The 17,894-nt window shown below is 42.2% G+C and overlaps 1 protein-coding gene across 1 annotated transcript; it reads left to right on the forward strand.

Moving 5' to 3' along the window:
* Positions 1 to 77: 77 nt before the first annotated feature.
* Positions 78 to 17,147, forward strand: TMEM43 (transmembrane protein 43). Its single transcript, XM_005432531.4, has 12 exons — positions 78 to 241; positions 1,008 to 1,157; positions 3,328 to 3,462; positions 4,179 to 4,273; positions 6,146 to 6,195; positions 9,473 to 9,542; positions 11,397 to 11,467; positions 11,633 to 11,754; positions 12,364 to 12,438; positions 12,514 to 12,615; positions 14,131 to 14,248; positions 15,231 to 17,147. The coding sequence occupies exons 1-12, from the start codon at positions 230 to 232 to the stop codon at positions 15,431 to 15,433; spliced, it is 1,203 nt and encodes a 400-aa protein (XP_005432588.1). The 5' UTR covers positions 78 to 229; the 3' UTR covers positions 15,434 to 17,147.
* Positions 17,148 to 17,894: the final 747 nt, after the last annotated feature.

Consider the following 17,894-nt stretch of genomic DNA (forward strand, 5'->3'; position numbering starts at 1 on the left):
GGCGCGGAGCAGATAGCAGGCCGCTCCCTCAGCGCGGCCGCGGCACTGCCTACACTTCCCGGCCTGCCCCGCGCGGCTTAGGCGGGAACTACGCGTCCCGGCATGCACTGCAGGGGCGGGAGGGCCGGCTGAGCCCTGAGGAGGAGGGCGCGGCTGCGGGCGGCTCTCGGTGCGCGGCTTTCCGTGCCCGACTCTTACGGCTTCTTTGGGGTGGCACCCGGCGATCAGGATGTCGAGGAATGTAAGTGCTGCTCGGACCCGTCCTGTCGTTGTTCCGCGCTGCGTGTGGTGGTCCTCCGGGTCGGTCCGCTCCCGCTCTGGCCGCTCCCCCGAGGTGGCCTGCCTTTGGCGAGGGGCCCTGTGCAGTGGAGGGGCCGCTGTCAAATCCCTCCTGGCATCACCAGATGAGCCAAAGAGAAGCCTCACCTCCTGTGTCGGCTGCACGTGCTGATCTTGTTGCACCTTGGTTGTCCCCCACAGCCAGCGTATATGGAGATAAACCCCTGGGCTTTCGTGCTTTAATGTGGCAGTGGCTAGGACAACAATAGCAGCTTTGATTTAAGCTATTTCTTTTTGTTGCTCAAGATGTAGTTATTTTAAAGCATGCAGGCACTTTTCCACTGGTGAGGTAAAATGTAACTTGCTATTTATAGCTATGTTTTAGCTGGTCTGGAATTCGGGAGTATTACTCAGTTTGTCATGGCCTGAATGCAGGGTGTGGACACCAAATAGGGAACCTAGAGACAGTGTGAAGAAAGCTTGAAGGGATGTGTTGAACCACTATAATAGGAATACTTTTTTTCCATCAGGATTAAGTTTTATTTATTAACTGTATTTCTGGTATCAAAAGTGTGGTAAGGCACTTAATAAGTGTGGGAAAGTTTTGGTCCAAGGCAGAAAGTGTTACCCTGTAGAGCAGCAGTATTAACAAAGCTAAAAGACTTATTTTGAAACAGAACGCCTTCCCCTTTCACACCAGTATTGCACTTTTGGTTTATCCCCAACAGTTCTCTGACACAGGCAGCAGAAAAGAACATGTTAAAATCACAAGTGAGTCCAAACCAGGATTCCTGGAGAGGCTCAGCGAGACTTCTGGAGGCATGTTGATGGGACTTGTGACATTTCTTCTGTCTTTCTACCTTCTTTTTACCAATGAAGTAAGTAAAATGCTGTCAGTGTTTGTACAGCTTTAAAGTGTCACAGCTGAGGTGACATTCAACTACTTTTGCATGTATAGCCTTACTAAAATGGTCCTGTTAAAGCTTTATTTCTTCATCCATGAGAAGAGGACGTTATGTCTGGAGAGCCTAGTGCTTATGCTTGGGGTATAACAGAAGAGTGAAATCACAGGGCCGCAGACAGTATTTCTGTACCCCCTGAGTGTTGTAGAGACAGTTACAGTGCGTGATGAGAGGTAAGATCCAAAACGTGTAAGTTCATGCAGAAACAGGCTGTAGTATTATTGAAAAAGGATTATATGAGCCAGTCTTCTCTCTTTGCTTGGGACAACATAAGGTCCTCATTTCTAATGTTGTTATAATTGCATTAAATGAATTCATACTCCAGGTTGCAAAATTGAGGGTGTTACTGATTCGCAGTGTTACTTTATATCTTGATTTTAGATTTTAAAAAAATAATTAAAGTAAGCAGGGAATCCTGACACCCTACCATTGCAAGCATACATGCTTTTGGCAGTTCTGGAGTAGGGGAGCAGAATTCTGTGAATTTTCATGTAAGACTTCCTTTTATATTTCTACAAGAGGAAAAAGAACTACTCTCAATTTTGGTGACTTTGCAGGGAAAGCACACCATAACATGATGGTAAGGTAAGGAAAACTTCTGCCAAGTAGTTATGTGGGGCTGTGGAAAAAGTACCATAACTGGCATAATTTTTGCAGTTATTCATAAGCAATGAACCAGATAAGAAGTGAAGAGCAATAACTTTGGACCTTTGTAGGAATAATCTATGTATGTTTGAGGAGCTCAGTCAGTGTTAATGGTCCTGCTGCATGGCTTAAGAAGCAATGCCCCAGACTGTGTCAGACAGATAGTGAGCAGAGAAGTGCAAGTGTGTTTTGAGAATATGCCTTGAGGCTGAACATACAACTTTTCCTTGTCTTCAGATCACCTGTGTTATGGATTAACCCCAGCCAGCAACTAAGTACCAAGCATCCACTTGCTCACTCCTCTCCTGCACGTGGGTGGGAAGGAGAATTGGGAAAATGGTAGAACCTGAGGGTTGAGATAAGAACAATATAATAATTGAAATAAAATAAAAATAATAATTAAAATAATAATATAATGAGAGAGAAGGGAGAGGAATTAAACCCAAAGCAAAGGGAAAAAACAAGTGATGCACAATACAATTGCTTTTCACCTGCTGGCCAATGCCCAGCCAGTCCCCAAGCAGCGATCAGCAGGCCCTGGCCAGTTCTCCCCAGTTTATGTATCGTGGGGGGCTGACCTTGGCTTGATGCTAGGTGTCCACCAAGCCACTCTTATCACGCCTCCTCAGCAGAACAAAGAGGGAGAAAATAAGATGGAAAACAAACCAACTTGTGGGTCAAGATAATGCAAAGGAAAACAAAAGGTGTTATTCTCTACTTCCCATCAGCACTTCCCAGGAAGCAGGGCTTCAGTACACATAGTGGTTGCTCCAGAAGACAAACATCATAAATAACAAATGCCCTCCCTTCCTCCTTTCTCTTAGCTTTTATATCTAAGCATATGTCATATGGTCTGGAATATCCCATTGGTCACTTAAGGGTCAGTTGTCCTGGCTGTGTCCCCTCCCAAGGTCTTGCTCACTCCCAGCCAACTGGGCAGGGAGGAGGTTGGAGAGACAGCCTTGATGCTGCGGAGCACTGCTCAGCAGGAGTGAAAACATTGGTGTGTTATCACCACCTTTCTAGCTACCAAGATGAGCACGGCACTGTGAGGGCTGCTGTGGGGCTCAGCCAGACTGAATACATATACTGAGCATGACATTCTATGGTATGGATATCCCTTTGGCTAGTTCAGGTCAGCTGTCCTGGCTGTGTCCCCTCCGATTTCTTGTGCCTCTCCAGCCTTCTCACTGGCAGGCCCTAAGAAACTGAAAAGTCCCTGACTTAGTATAAACATTACTTAACAACAACTGAAAAGAACCGTGTGGTATCACCATTATTCTCATACTAAATCCAAAACACAGCACTGTACCAGCTACTGAGAAGAAAAATTAACTCTGTCCCAGCTGACAGGAGGACAACTTGTCTGCAAACCTTTTTCCCAAAATACTGCTGTGCTGTTGATTCTCCACTAATTGATTTTTGCTTTTCTTGGTTGCAGGGACGAGCTTTAAGGACAGCCAAATCTCTTGATGAGGGACTTTCTCTTGTGATCCCCCTTGATAGCATCCACAGTGTGTCTCAGCAGAATGAAGGGAGACTGGTGCACTTAGCTGGTGCTCTGAGTACATCTAAGGTAAATAAAATCTTGGCAGATAGGAATATTTCAAACTTGGACGGAAGGAAAAGTCTTTGCCAATTAAAATTATATATGATATCCAGGAAAAGACATGTAGCTTCTTTCCTTCTCAATAAATATTGCTGGCTACCACCCAAGCTTTGGTTCTTGGCCTGGAAGCTGAGAAATGCTGTACGGCCTTGTACTCCCAGCTCCCAAGAAACATGCTACCTCTAGCTGTGTTTACCCCCCCATTGCCTTTGGTGGATAATTTCAATTCCCCTTTGATAGGGAACCTGTTGTATATTCATGGTGCTGTAAAGTCTTCAGGCTCTTGCAGTACAGAGGCTCTGCAAGTTCTGACTTTTCAGTAATGATGATGTTTTCCGTGGTCAGCCTGCATTGCAGAAGGTAACACAGCAGGGTAGCTTTCAGCAAAATAATATATCCCCCTGGTTTAAACTCTTAAGGCTGCATGCCATTAGCCAGCATTTCTGTTTTTATTCTTCACTGTGGCAATAATTTTTGATGATGATTCTTTAGATCAGATTTATCAGTGATATAAAGAGATGCTCCTTTTTGTCTTTCATAACATACTGTATTCAACTGTGTGTAACATAGTACTAACTATATACAGTGAGGTATGTAAATGTGTTTGATAATAAAAGTACAATATTTGAGTTTGAGAGGTACAGCATTTATACTGACTTTTATTTTCTTCAATTTTCACATAGCCTTTGTTTGATCCCAGCTATGGGCTCTCCATCCAGGCTGTCAAACTTAAGCGTAATGTGGAAATGTACCAGTGGGTAGAATATGAAGAGTCCACGTAAGTGAAAGTGATCTTCAAAAGTTGTTTATAAAGCTGTTTTATTAACAGAATCCTATCACAATATTTTTTTCTCTCCACACCCAAAGGAAAAAAACCAACTTTTTATGGCTGGAGAATTCTAGAGCTCTTGACTTTTTTTAGAGAATCACTTTTCATTTCCTTGGAGGTGTCAGGTTTTGTAGATGGTCAATGCTGCACAACTTGCATCGGATAAAATTTGGGTAACATCCAAGGCCTTTTATCAAATGTTTCCACTTCCTGATTTTGTATAGCTTCATATGGGGTTTCTTAGCCTCCATGCTGCAGCTGTGGGTTTTTTTCATTAGTATTGTCTAATGCTGGGCCACCTCAGACCCCATTAATCTATTTTCTGTCATATGTTGTCAACAGAATTCAAAGATCTTTACCAATTTCTGAAAGAGAAAAAAAAAAGAGAAAACACTCACGTTTTCCCCAAAGACTCAGCCAATTTCTATGCTTTCTAGTGTTCCTAAAGCTTCTTTTATTTATTGATGTACTTTCTGTTCATCAGGGTTTCTGTAACTCTATCCCTATTATACTCCCTGCCTGCTAGTTGATTACCAGAATCAAAACCATTGCCCCAGACTACTTGGTCCTGAGTTTTTTTCAAGTAAAACTGTATAATTCTCTTTTTCCCTGCATCTGCTAAGCCTTTCTTGCTGCTATTCTCTAAAACTTGAGCATGCACCCTCAAGCCAATTTTTTCCCTCTGCCCTCAAAAAGGAAATATAAAAAGATTTTTGCTGAATCCAGAAACTTCATCCTATTTTCCCTTGGCTTTCTTCCATAATGGCAATGATTTACTTGTTGGTGGTTTTTTGGTTGGTTGTTTTTATTTAAATCTCCTGAAGGGGTCTTAATTTTTTTTTCAAAAGTGAATCCAACAATTTGAATTATGAATTCCAGTATCAACTCTGATAAATCCATTGATCCAAAACTGCCCGTTTGATACCTACAATCTAGCAAACACTATAATATTTCAAATCGATTAAAAAACCTGGTTGTATCCAATTGAATCTAGAAATCAGATTCTTTTTGCAGACTTGTGGACACATGAGACTTTTTGGCGTGTGGCTATGAGGGAAATCTCTTAATTTCTTTGGTACTTAATACATGTGCAAATGGAAGTACTTAATTAAACCAAGACATGATTTCTCAATTTTTAGAAGACTCTGCTACCCCTTATCCTTAATAATCAAAAGCCAACACTGTAGCTGTGAAAGTAAACTACAAATTTTAGTTGGTTGAGAGACAGTCAAATTCGTTTATGATAGGCAATATTGTATGTGCCTTTTCAAGGGGATTTACAAAACGAATTAGATGTTACTACTCTGCTGGTAGTTGCAAGCACAAGAGGGAAAATGTTTCATTTACTAATAATAATTCAGAGAGTAGTATAAAAGTTATTAGCTATTATGTCAGTCTGACTCCACAGAACTTGCATTTCAAATGTCTTTTGTGTCATACAGGCGTAAAAAAGAAAAAAAAAAGACATTGTGAAGGTGTGAAAAATAACTTATCAGTTTTAACACACTTATAGTGCAGCATCTGTAAAAGACACTGATTTAGGTCAGCTTGTCTCACTGTCTAATACTGCTTATTCCTTATTGATGTAGTCAACACCTTTTTGGCAACATGGGAATAAAAGGGTTGTGGCTGTTTAGCATTTGTGTGTAGTTGTCTCATACAGAGAAACTATGTCCTCAGAACAGGTAGTTCAGAGAGTTGTAAAGGTAAGTTTGCGTTGCTTGTGACCCATCTGTGCATTTCGTTTGTAAAGTGTATTCTGCCCTGAGCAGGGGTGTGTGTGTACTGTTCTGGTTTTCATCCCACCCCTTTTCTCTGCAGGGAATATGAAGAGAATGGTGAGATTAAGAAAGAGACAAAGTATTCGTATAGTAAGTTGATCAACAGAAACACCCTTTTTTTTTTTTAATGAATGTACCTTTGGACTTTTGTATGTGTGTATTCAGATTTTTGTTGTAAACGCTGTATTTTCTTCTTGGAAAAGAAAGTGAAGAAATAAGCAAAAATTCTGTTTCCTAAACAAATGGCAGGACCTCCTTTCTTGAGGTAACTGAGGTGAAAGGAGGTGTGCTGTTAGCAAACACCTACTACAGAAAATCTAAGTCTTGTCTTGGAACTCCCAGAGGTTCAGAGCAGCATCCAGGGATGGGATGTTCCAGATACAGGGCCTGTAAGGTCCTCAGTACAGGAGATGGGCAGAGGTGGGAGTGTTACCAAAGCTGATTACTCTTCAGAAGTGGAGTAAATAGGGCATATGTCAGGTATGAGCAGAAGCAAACAGACAGGGAAGAACAGTGTAGCTCCAGCCTGTAGGATAGACTGATGAGAATCTGTTTAGATGTTGATACCAGCTAATGAAAACCACCAGCACCTTCTGATGTGCACTGTGGCTTTTGCCAAATGCTTTTTTGGCAGGGGTAGAACTGAGAGCATTATTGTGATCTACCCAGTGGCAGAAAAATATTCTGAGTCATTGTGTATCTGGAGATTGGTCTCTGTGCTTCATTTATCTCTGATTAAAGCACGTGGGCATGCAGCATGGGCGTGCAGCAGTTTCTGGGTGTGATCATAACAGTACCCCAGCTCAGTGAAGCATGGGATCCTGCAGCATGGAGATACGTAAGGAGCAAAGCTAGTGGTTGTGAGCTGTGAAAAAACCTTATGGTGGCAGGGACCAAAAAGAAATGCCATTTAAAAGAACAGCTGCCCTCTCAATATTGGTGGATTCTGTCCAGTAAAAGTCTGTGCGTTATTAGTTGTGGTGGGTTAGCCTTGGCTGGCAGCTGCTTGCTTACTCTCCCCCTCAGCAGAACTGGGGAAGAGATTGGGAAGAACAGGAATGAGAGAGCTTGTGGGTTGAAATAAAGGTAGGGAGATTGCACACCAATTACCACTGTGGGCAAAACTGACTCGACTTAGGGAAAATTAACTTAATTTGTTGTCAATTAAAATAAGTAATTACTGGTTCAGGTGTTGGCAGAACACGTTTGCTCTCACTTTTTCCCAGTCTCAACTTGAGAATCCTCTCACCCTTGTTATTGCCACAGGTTACACTCCGTCCCTTTAGTGGGGCAGCGAGTGGTGCAGAGAGTGGGAGCAGGTTTCTCTCTGCCACTTTTTCCTTCTCACACTTTTCCCCTGCTCCGGCATGGACTCTTCCCATGCTGCAGTGAGTATCTGCTCTGCTGTGGAGCACTTCCTTCTCCTCCTATGACTTTAGTGTTCCCTCTGTAGTTTCTTACTCGTTTTCGTTCCCTCCCTTCCCCATTTGGTGTTTTCTGCCCTTTCTTTAAAATGTTTTCACAGAAGTGCACCAAACTTCAGTGATGGGCTCAGCTGCGGCCTGTGGTGGGTCTGTTGCAGAGCCAACTGTGTCCAACACAGGGCAGCCTCTGACCTCTTCCCACAGAGACCACCCCTGCAGCACCCCACCACCACCAAAATCTTGCCATGTACCCAATACACTAGAATATCACTTTGTAGTGGTTTGATCTTGGCTGGACGCCCAGGTGCCCACCAAAACCACTCTTATCACTCCCTTCCTCAACTGGACAGGGGACAGAAAATATAACTAAAAGCTTGTGGTTCAAGATAAGGATAGGGAGATCACTCAGCAATTACTGAATCAGCTTGGGGAAATTAGTTTAATTTATTACCATTCAAATCAGAGTAGGATAATGAGAACTAAACTCAAAACTTAAAACACCTTCCTCCCAGCCCTCCCTTCTTCCTGGGCTCAGCTTCACTCCCAAGTACCTCCCTCCCAACAGGCGATGGGGGATACGGTCAGTTCATCACATGTTGTCGCTGCTGCTCCTTCCTCCTCACACTCTTCCCGCTGCTGCAACATGGAGTCCCTCCCACGGGAAACAGATCTCCATGAACTTCTCCAACGTGAGTCCTTCCCACAGACTGCAGTTCTTCATGAACTGCTCCAGCATGGCCCCCTCCCATGGATGCAGTCCTTCAGGAACAGGCTGCTGTAGTGTGGGTCCCCCATGGGGTTACAACTTCTGCCAGCAACCCTGTTTCAGTGTGGGCTTCCATGGGTCCCAGCCTCCTTCAGGCATCCACCTGCTCCAGCATGGGGTCCTCCCCAGGCTGCAGGTGGAGATGTGCTCCACCACGAACCTCCATGGGCTGAGGGGAACAGCCTGCCTCACCATGGGCTTTACCACAGGCTACAGGGTAATTTCTGCTCCAGTGCCTGGCACACCTCCTCCCCGCCCTTCTGCACTGACCTTGGTGTCTGCAGAGTTGTTACTCTCACGTATTCTCACTCCTGTCTTCTGCTGCAATTTGTTGCACAGATTTAATTTTCCCCTTCTTGAATACATTGTCCGAGAGGCACTACCACTGCTGCCAATTAGCTCGGCCTTGGCTAGTAGCAGGTCTGTCTTGGAGCCAGCTGGCATTGGCTCCATCGGGCATAGGGGAAGCTTCTGACATCTTGTCACAGAAGCCACCCCTGTAGCCCCCCTGCTACCAAAACCTTGCCACACAAAGCCACTCTACTCTTAAAATGATTCCCCACTCCCTCTACTGTTTAACCAAACTCCATTTCCTTCCTCTCTACTGCTTCATGGAAATAGAACAAGCTGTATTTAATAAGGAAGGTGCTCAAGAAAGGGACTCTAGGTTTGTGGGATTTATAAAGAACCTAGTAGAGTCTGTTCTGGGCATGTGGGAAGGCTGCTGTAGCCCAGACAAAGGCAGCATTATGCATTTTTGACAATGGCACATACAGCTACCATCTCTATCTGTTGCTTGACTGCACTGAAACTTGCTAATTCTAGCAGAAGTTGCAGCCTTTCCTCACAAAACCAGGTTATTCCCAAAGACTGGATTGAGGAATCAAAACCTGATCATGGAAGATGCCAACAGCAAAGCTCCCACTGTGCAAAGCTGAGTTACAGTTTTATCCCTGGAATCCCTTTTTTGTTCCTAAATCTTGCTATTCCTTGTTAATATGCTAGGAGGATGGATTTAGGTATCAATACAGACTATCACGTACATACTTTGATGTAAACAGTATTACTAAAAGTGTAACTTCAAACTGATTAATTGGTCGAGAGGTGTCTTCAGTAACTAAGATCTGAGTGGCAATTCTTCCTGTCTTTTCCTCAAGTTTCTTATCGTTTTCTTTAGATACTGAGTGGAAATCGGAAGTTGTGAACAGCAGAAACTTTGATCGAGAAATTGGACACAAAAACCCTAGGTAATTTACCACCTGACACAGTCCTCCTAGATTCTATCACTGTATCCGATCAGAGACAAGACGAAAGCCAAATGACTAATCTTCATGCCAAATGACTAATCTTCATGACAGAGTGAAGTAGATGGAAACTGTTGGTCTTTTGGTAGTTGGGAGAACTAAAGCATAGAGAAATTAGAGAACAGTTCAAAGCTCCCTGATGGAACCAGAATTACACTATCCATCAGCAATGGCTGGACATCAGGCTATTATTATATTACTCCTGGACCATGTAGTCTCCAAGTAGGAGAACATGAATGGGTTCCTGACTGTTACTGTCTGTTAGTGCAGTCCATTACTAATTCTTTCTTCTATTACAAGCACAGGGTTAGAATAGCAGACATCCCATGAGCTTGTCACACCACTTGCATGCTGCTTTTTCTAAGCTAGCACGGATGAGCTCACAGGCTTATTTGTGGCAATCACCCATATATAATTTGTTTATGTATCTCTCATCTGCAGTATTTCAGTTACACTATGTGCCATTTTTAATGCTAAGTTTTAGCTTTACTGTCATTCTCACAGAACCTGCTTAGTTCCTTAGGTTGCAGGATGCCATCTGGGAAAAAAACATTATGTGTGAGTGAAAAATACAGCTGGAGAGACAGTAAGACTAGGATACCAATAAAAGTTTGAACTTCCCAAAATCTTCAGACCTGTATTTTGGTTCTGTGGGCTTATTCAAATACACTGCTCTTTATTTGGAAGTACTACTTAAGGAGGGAAAGCAAAGATCTGTGTGTTTTTGATTGTAAGTCCCAACTAGGAGACTTGTTTAGATGAGAAGCAATGGGAAAAAAAAGATGCACAAATAATACACCTGCTTTGTCTCCTCCCCATGCACACTTTTTTGTCAATGAAAATTCTCCAAGCCTTCCCCATTAAATACAAATCTCCAACTGAGAGTAAAAAACATTTTTGATTCAGTGCTATCGCAGTACATAATTTAAAAAGTGTTGCAGCTAAGAACATTTCATCTGAGTGTATTGGTACAAACCAAGGAAACTGAGCATAACTGTGGTGGATCCTTGTGTGAGACAGCACGGTGTATGCAGATGTGCTGAAATTTAGAATTCATGCCTAGCAGTAATGAGATTCTATTTTAAGTATGTACTATATGTCTTCTTCCTTCCATCCATCTATCTTATCTTTTTATGCGACTTAGACATTTGTGAAAATAAAATATGTTGTTTACTGCCAGGGAGATTCTAGTAGTACTACTTATGAGAATGAAGTCAGGTTACAGACTGTAAGTAAAGGATTCCTGAGTCTGGAATTTGATTAACTTGGGCATGATGTAGAAGTACCATTATATGGAGAAGGTTTATGATCTAGGTTTCTTAATTTAGTAGGTAAAATGTAGCAGTTGACAGCAGAAACTAAATAAATGCAGACTAGAAATAAAGTGCATTTATGAGTGTAGTTAAATGTCGCAGGGATTCATCTAGGAACTTGATTAATTCATTGTCGCTCAAAACCTCTATATCACCACTGACCAGCTTCCTAAGAGCTGAACTCCATTCCAGCCCATTATAGGTTCAGTGCAGAAAAAACTAGTAAAATCTCATGGTGTGAATGAAAGGTCAGGCCAGGGGATGAGACAGTCATATCATGTCTTAACTTATTTTAATGGCTCCAACACTATCAAGTCTGGACAGTTTCTTGATGGATTTGTTTTCACATAGTGACAGCCATTTAGCTCTTTGAGTTTCTCCTGATATTTGACGTAGTACCTTTTATGTACTCTGTATTACATACTGCAAATCAAGAGTTTGATCATAATTCTGGGACTAATCAGGGACTCTCTCTGTTCCTCAGTGCAATGGCTGTGGAGTCTTTCACTGCTGTTTCTCCTAACGTCCAGGTTGGCAGCTTTGTTCTTTCCAAGGGTAAGGATTGCTTTGTACTGGCTCTGTGCCTGCTGTTGCATCAGCAGTGGACTTTGGTTCTTTCCACAATGGCAGTCATGTCAAGTGACAATCAGGAAGCCAGCCAGCAAACTGGCTGATCCAAATTAGACACCAAACTTGGTATTGATTCTTTATTCTGCTTAGGTATTGTGGATAAAATTGATGACTTCAAGCAGTTGAGCTTGTCACACCTTGAGGATCCACATGCTGATGTTACCCGAGGAGGGGATTACTTTTACCACAGCGAGAACCCCAGGCGTCCAGAAGTAAGATGAGAAAGATAAACCAAAGCAGTAATTACTATCATGTGAAAAAGAAAGTAGGGGCATGTGCCATTTCTATTTAAATTTTTAGAAATGGGACTGCAGACCATCACATGGGATGACACCCTTAGTACAGTCCTTCAGCATGAGTGCCTCTCTTGCAGGAAGCTTCTGATCCTGCTTCTTTGTCCCCTGTTTTCTTGAGTCTGCCATGCTTTTAAATGGAGACACAGGATGGCGCTGGGAGGTGGGTTCTCCCTCTACCTTGCCGTACTGAACTGAGTAGAGTGAAATAGGTTGTTGTCAGCTTGCCCTCCTGTGCCAAAAGAAGAAATGGCAAGGGGTGAACAAAGGATCTCATCGGTGTTAATGTGCTTCTGCAGCTAAATCAGAGGAGCTATTGCAAAACAGCATTTGATCTGTTATGTTTCAGTTATCAACTAGGCCTGAAAAAGGTACATCTTGGAAATCATTCTGGGTATCCTCTGGCTTGACATAAACGTTCAGAGAAAGTGTTGATACATAAAGAGTGTTCCCATGCAGAGTTGTCCTTCCTGTGATTCTTCTTTGTAAAGAAATCTTTCTTAACTTCCAATGTTCTCTTGTTTATAGGTAGGAGACCTTCGTGTCTCGTTCTTCTATGCAGGTCTGAGTGGAGATGACCCCCATTTGGGCTCCGCTGATAAGGTGAGTCCTCAGCTGTTTCTGTATTTTGCATACTCTTTGTCCCAGCTGAGTATCCAATATATATTTTCTTCCAAGGTGACTGTGATTGCTCGCCAGCGAGGTGATCAGCTGGTTCCATATCATACCAAGTCTGGAGATATCCTGCAGATTCTGTACCCTGGGGATCTCTCTGTGGAGGTGAGATACCACACTGTACTAGTGAGGGGTTAAAATTTGAGATGGTTGGGCAGAAGTAACAGGGGAGTAAGCTCACAGTCTCCTTCATACCTGCTCTGGAGGAGATACTTGATGTAAACATTGGCTTTTCTCTCTCCTTTTTCTAGGGCAATGCGTTGTAGCCTGTGTTTGCCTTCCAGGTTTCTGCATGTTCTTTGTGTTGCAGCAAAATGCCATGCTTCACCCACTAGCAGTAAATAATTTGGCTATGGTTATCCCTGATGGTTTTCTTAATTTTAAAAAGGAACCATGGCTAAAGTAGCTATATATTTATTTTTTTTAAATCCCCTTGTATTGCTGATGAATGTCCTTTGCTTTAAAGGCTGTTTCCGTGCCTTCTCATTTTGCTTTTATGTGCTCTTTGGTAAGTTTCCCACTTGCACATGCAAGCACGTGCTTTTGAAAAGGTTGTGTGTAAAAATAGTAAAAATCAGGCTTTAATTAAACAAACCGTAGGAGCTATCCTCTTCAGCTTCTAGTAACAGAAGTTTAGGCTTGTCTGAAATGTTTACTGCTATTCTGGCTGAGAAAGAACCTTCAGGCAGAGCCTTATGCTCCAATAAATCCTGCGTGCTCCAGCAATGTGGTGATTCATGTACTCCTTTAAGTAGGTTCATTTCCATTAGTGATTGTTTCATGCCCTGTTGCAAAAATCCAAGATGTCAAGAATTCACAGGAGCTCCCAAAAGCAGTTGGAAAGACTTTTGAGTTCAGAGGCAGTAGCAGTAGGATCAGCTCTCTGCTGTGAGCTCTGAGTCTTCGTCAGGTGGAATTTTAGATCACTGGAAATTAACTGACTACAGATGAATAATTCATAAAGTATTTGTATGTACAAGTAATCGATCAGTCATACGTGTCTTTTCCCATTGTTTTATTACGTCTGAACCATCTTCATGTGTATGTTTTAGAGAGCCAGAGGGGCACACAACCCATTTTGAAAAAATCTTACTTGGAATTCTTGCAAATAGATGTTTTGCTTTGCTTGATGAAATACACACATAGCTTTTATCTCTTCTTCCCTGCATACTCTTTGCTTTCTTTCATATACCTTTCCTTCAGCCATCAGTGGATACTGTTGCCTTTTCTCTCTTCCTCCAAGCATAGTGAAGTCAGATTGTTCCTCCTTTATTACATTTGCTTATTAGTGCCTTATGTTTCTACAGTAATGTTGAATATATCCATTGGCAGCGAAACCTGTGTGCTTTCTGCCTGTGGTTATAATGTCAAACAGTGCTTGCTTAACTGTTTTAATTTAGAAAAATGCTGGTTTCCCCTGTGCTGCACTTTGAAATCTATTGTAGTGTGCTGCAAAACAGCGCATAAAAGGCTGTGCAGAATGAGCTGCAACATACCTTTTATGAGAGAATTTGTACTTCTAAAATGCTGTGAGCCCTGATTTGCCTATAATACACTGGAATCAAGAGGTTCTTGAAAGAAATTGAGAAACAGGCTGTATGTCATGGTGTTTGTTTTCAGGAAGTGTTTCAGAAAGAGCATGAGAGTAACACCATGAAGACCTGGGCTCTCCGTGCAGCAGGCTGGCTGTCAATGTTTGTAGGCATCAGTCTAATGACCCGAATCTTTTACACTTTAGGTAAGTTTTTTACAGAAAGGTAAAATTATTTAGAAATAGGATCATAATCCTTAGAGAGTCTTCTCTTGTTCACATAAGCAATTAATCAATTTGGAGGTTGGGAGGAATCTGGTTTGAACTCAGATTGGATCGGAAAGTCACTGTAGGCAACTGCAGGTAAACAGGATCCCAGAACCAGATCGTTGCTTTGTGAACATTAAAAAACAGTATGCAAATATCTGTTGCCAGTCTCAGAAGATCCCAGCCTAGTGTTTACCAAAATCAGAAGCCAAAGCACATGTTGGGCTGGTTCTTTCATGTTTAATTCAAGGTGCTGCAATCCAACTACTTTCTATATCCATACAAAAGTGGTCCCCCCAGCAGGTATTAATGAGCAGTTGTACAGTAATATGTCTTTGTGTATGGTTATTCTACACTACTATGAACAAACAGCAAAGAAAGTTTTGCTTTATCCTTTTAATGTAGGAAAATGTTGGAATAAAAACTTACAGAAAGCGGGACAGTGCCTCAAACTTGTATAAACTTCAGACATCAAAGCTATCATTAGCTTTGTAGCTGCGAACGCTTGTTGTTTTTTTTTATTATTTATCCATAAACATACTGTTATCTGTAAGATGTATTGTTGCCAGGAATTAATTTTTACGCTAGCGTATTGTATCAGTTGCCCTAGGCTTGTTCCATAGCTGCAAGGCTATCAGTCTACTCTGCCTCTCAAGCCTTTGACAAGTCTTCAGACTTAATTTTGGATTACTTCCTGTCTGAAGTGATGAGGATACCAGTGCCCTATATATTTAGCAGTTGCTTAATTATCAAATGCCTTGAGGATACTCTGTTGAAATGCCTTGTCCAGTGCTCTTGATAAATAATTTGAGTCTGTCGTTGGATTGCAATAGTCAGTGTGCAAATCCAAGGCGTGAATAAGACTTCCTTTTAAACTATCATCTTATCAACTACTTAATCACTTGTTTAATTGTTTCTGCAGTGGACTGGTTTCCTGTTGTGAGAGATCTGGTTAACATTGGATTAAAAGCATTTGCCTTCTGCGTAGCCAGTTCGCTGTCACTGCTGACCATCTCCATCGGCTGGCTCTTCTACCGCCCTCTCTGGGCGTTGCTGATCGGGTTGCTCTCTGTAGTTCCAATTGTGGTTGCAAAATCTCGTGTTCCACCAAAGAAGCAGCAGTGAGGAGGTGGTTGGGTTTTGTGCTGAATCCTGGTTAGACACTTTTCCAGTGCATTTCTGTCCTGGTTGCTGCAGCATGCTTACAGCGTCCCACAGTTCAGCAGTATGCACCAAGAGTTGGGGAGGGGGCTTGAATGTGATCATTGATACACAGTATCCACGGAAAATATGACTATAGGATGCTGTTTGTAGGAAGCCACTGACACTGACTTGGGGAAAAAAGCCTTTTGGAATGTCTGTATTGATTATAAGTTAGTGAACAAGCAGATCTGTACCTTTTACCACTTACTAATTCCCCCTGATCTGAGAACTGGCAAGTCCTCACTGACAGGTGGGGCAAGGTGGAGAAGGTTTCAGCTTCATTACATGGACCGCGATTAGATAGCCTTAGGAAATGCGTGTGTGTACCTGTCTCTGACAAACCCTCCCGCTGCTGCCTTTTCTTCTGTGTACAGTCACGTACTCTTCTTTGGCTGATGCGTTTGGAAGTGTGTGTGTGTTCAAAGGAAAACCACAACGTAGTCAGCTGTCACACAATACACAAGATGTTTGCTTTTGGACTCGGGATTTTCAAAGTAACTTTTGGAATACTGAGCGGCCAGGTTAGCAGTGCTCTCTGGTACAGCGGATTTGTCAAAGCATTGATTTCCTCCAACTTTTTAAGTCTCTGAAGTTGTTCTTGGTTAAGCATCCAAAATGGTAATGTGGACTATACCATCACATAACTATTTCAAAAGTTTAATTTCAAATTGCACTTATTTAAGGGGATACTTAGAGGTCACTAACCTTTAAAAATCAACCTGCTGTTTTGAAAAAAAACTTAACTTCTATAATTGAATGTATATTCTTTAAAATATTTGGGGTTTGTTTTCTGTGTATACTGTTTCTTTCTTGAATTTCATCTAGTGAGGACAATGAACATACTCCATGAAATCAAATAATGAAAACATTTTTGTGTGATTAGATTTCGTAGATGTTAGCCTAAATTTTGAGCTTTTTACCATGTTAGAGGAATGCCTTCTTGCAGTATTGTGATGACTCAGGTTTCTGTATTTGTGCTGTAACCAGTACTTGAGATTAGATACTGTCTTGTGCTGTTCCTGAGTCTCTCTCCACCTAGGTAAGAGTCTGGCTTCCAGATGTGCCCTCCCTATGCTACGGTGGGTTTTCTTCTGCAAGTATACACAGTTCAGTACAAAAATAATGTCTTAATTTATGAAATTCAGTTATGACTGTCAGAAGAAATGTGTTCCCTGTACCAAAGGAACTTAACATGAACATTCATAGGCACAAACGTTTGCTACAAAGGGTACTGGAAATAGAAATCTGAGTTATAAGTATTTTGAGTAGTACCTACTTTATTAGCCTTAATTATTTTCATTCTTCTGATATTTGAATGTTGTCAATTCAGTCTCATGGCTCGGTTCTGCTGGTAAAAGCAGTAGTAATCAGTGAAAGGTTATAGGAGGTGTAAGTGGTCTCATGCATGCAGCTGACATGAGTTAACGATACTGTGCAGTCTGCCCACTGCTCGCTAACACCAGCTTCAGCTCCATCAGTTAAGAATTGCACTCCACTGGGGAGAAAAGCAGGTGTCAGACTGCTCTTTCACCAGTGAGGCAGGAACCTAACCAGCATTACCATGTTAGAGATGAGGATACAGTTTTCTACACAAGTGCTGAGCTTTTGTATATTTAATAAAATACGATTTTCAAAAGGTTGGTCTGTAGGCTTCTTTTTTATTACATTTAAGTATTGCATGTTTCATATCCAGGTGCATGGACAATTAGTTTGTAGCTTCCACATGAACTAGTTTTGTTTTCGGTGGGATAAATGCACAGCTGGGTTGTGTTTATCCTGCAAACATTTTCCCATTTTGGGAAGCAAGTTCTATTAACAGCACAGCTGCTACCTGTTCTAGATGCCCGTGGGATGAAAGGCTGGTTCCAGCCTGCCGTGGACTTACTGCCCATTACTGACTGCTTAAGCAATAGTGCCTCCGTAAGATTATTTGAAAAATACAATGGTTCAACCTGCCTGGATACAGACTTCTGTATTTTTTAAAGAGACTGGGGTTTACTGTGCAGCCAACAGCTTAAAATGCTTCTGTCTTGCTTCTGTCTTCCATACTGGTGTGTGCAGGAATGATGCAGAAGCAACAGGCTCCTGTCACGGAGAACATGCTGTTCTGCCGCCCAGGTGTGCTGTGGAGCCAGGGCTCCCCTCAGTTACACGTAGTTTCTATAGGAACAACTGAAGCAGCATTGCATTTCTCTTATTTCCTTACCAAAATCTGAAAGGCCATGTACCTGATCTGTCAATCACCTTCCCTTCCTGCTCTGTCTCACTTAAAGCACCTTTACTCTCGTGTCGCATGCCCAGGTTAGGAGAGCTCGCTGCCTGTGTAGCCGAGAGGTACCATCCTGCCAGCTGAAGATGTTACCGTCCCTTTCCCTGCTGGCTA

This window comes from Falco cherrug, chromosome 4 (assembly GCF_023634085.1).
Source record: "Falco cherrug isolate bFalChe1 chromosome 4, bFalChe1.pri, whole genome shotgun sequence".
Classification (NCBI taxonomy): domain Eukaryota; kingdom Metazoa; phylum Chordata; class Aves; order Falconiformes; family Falconidae; genus Falco; species Falco cherrug.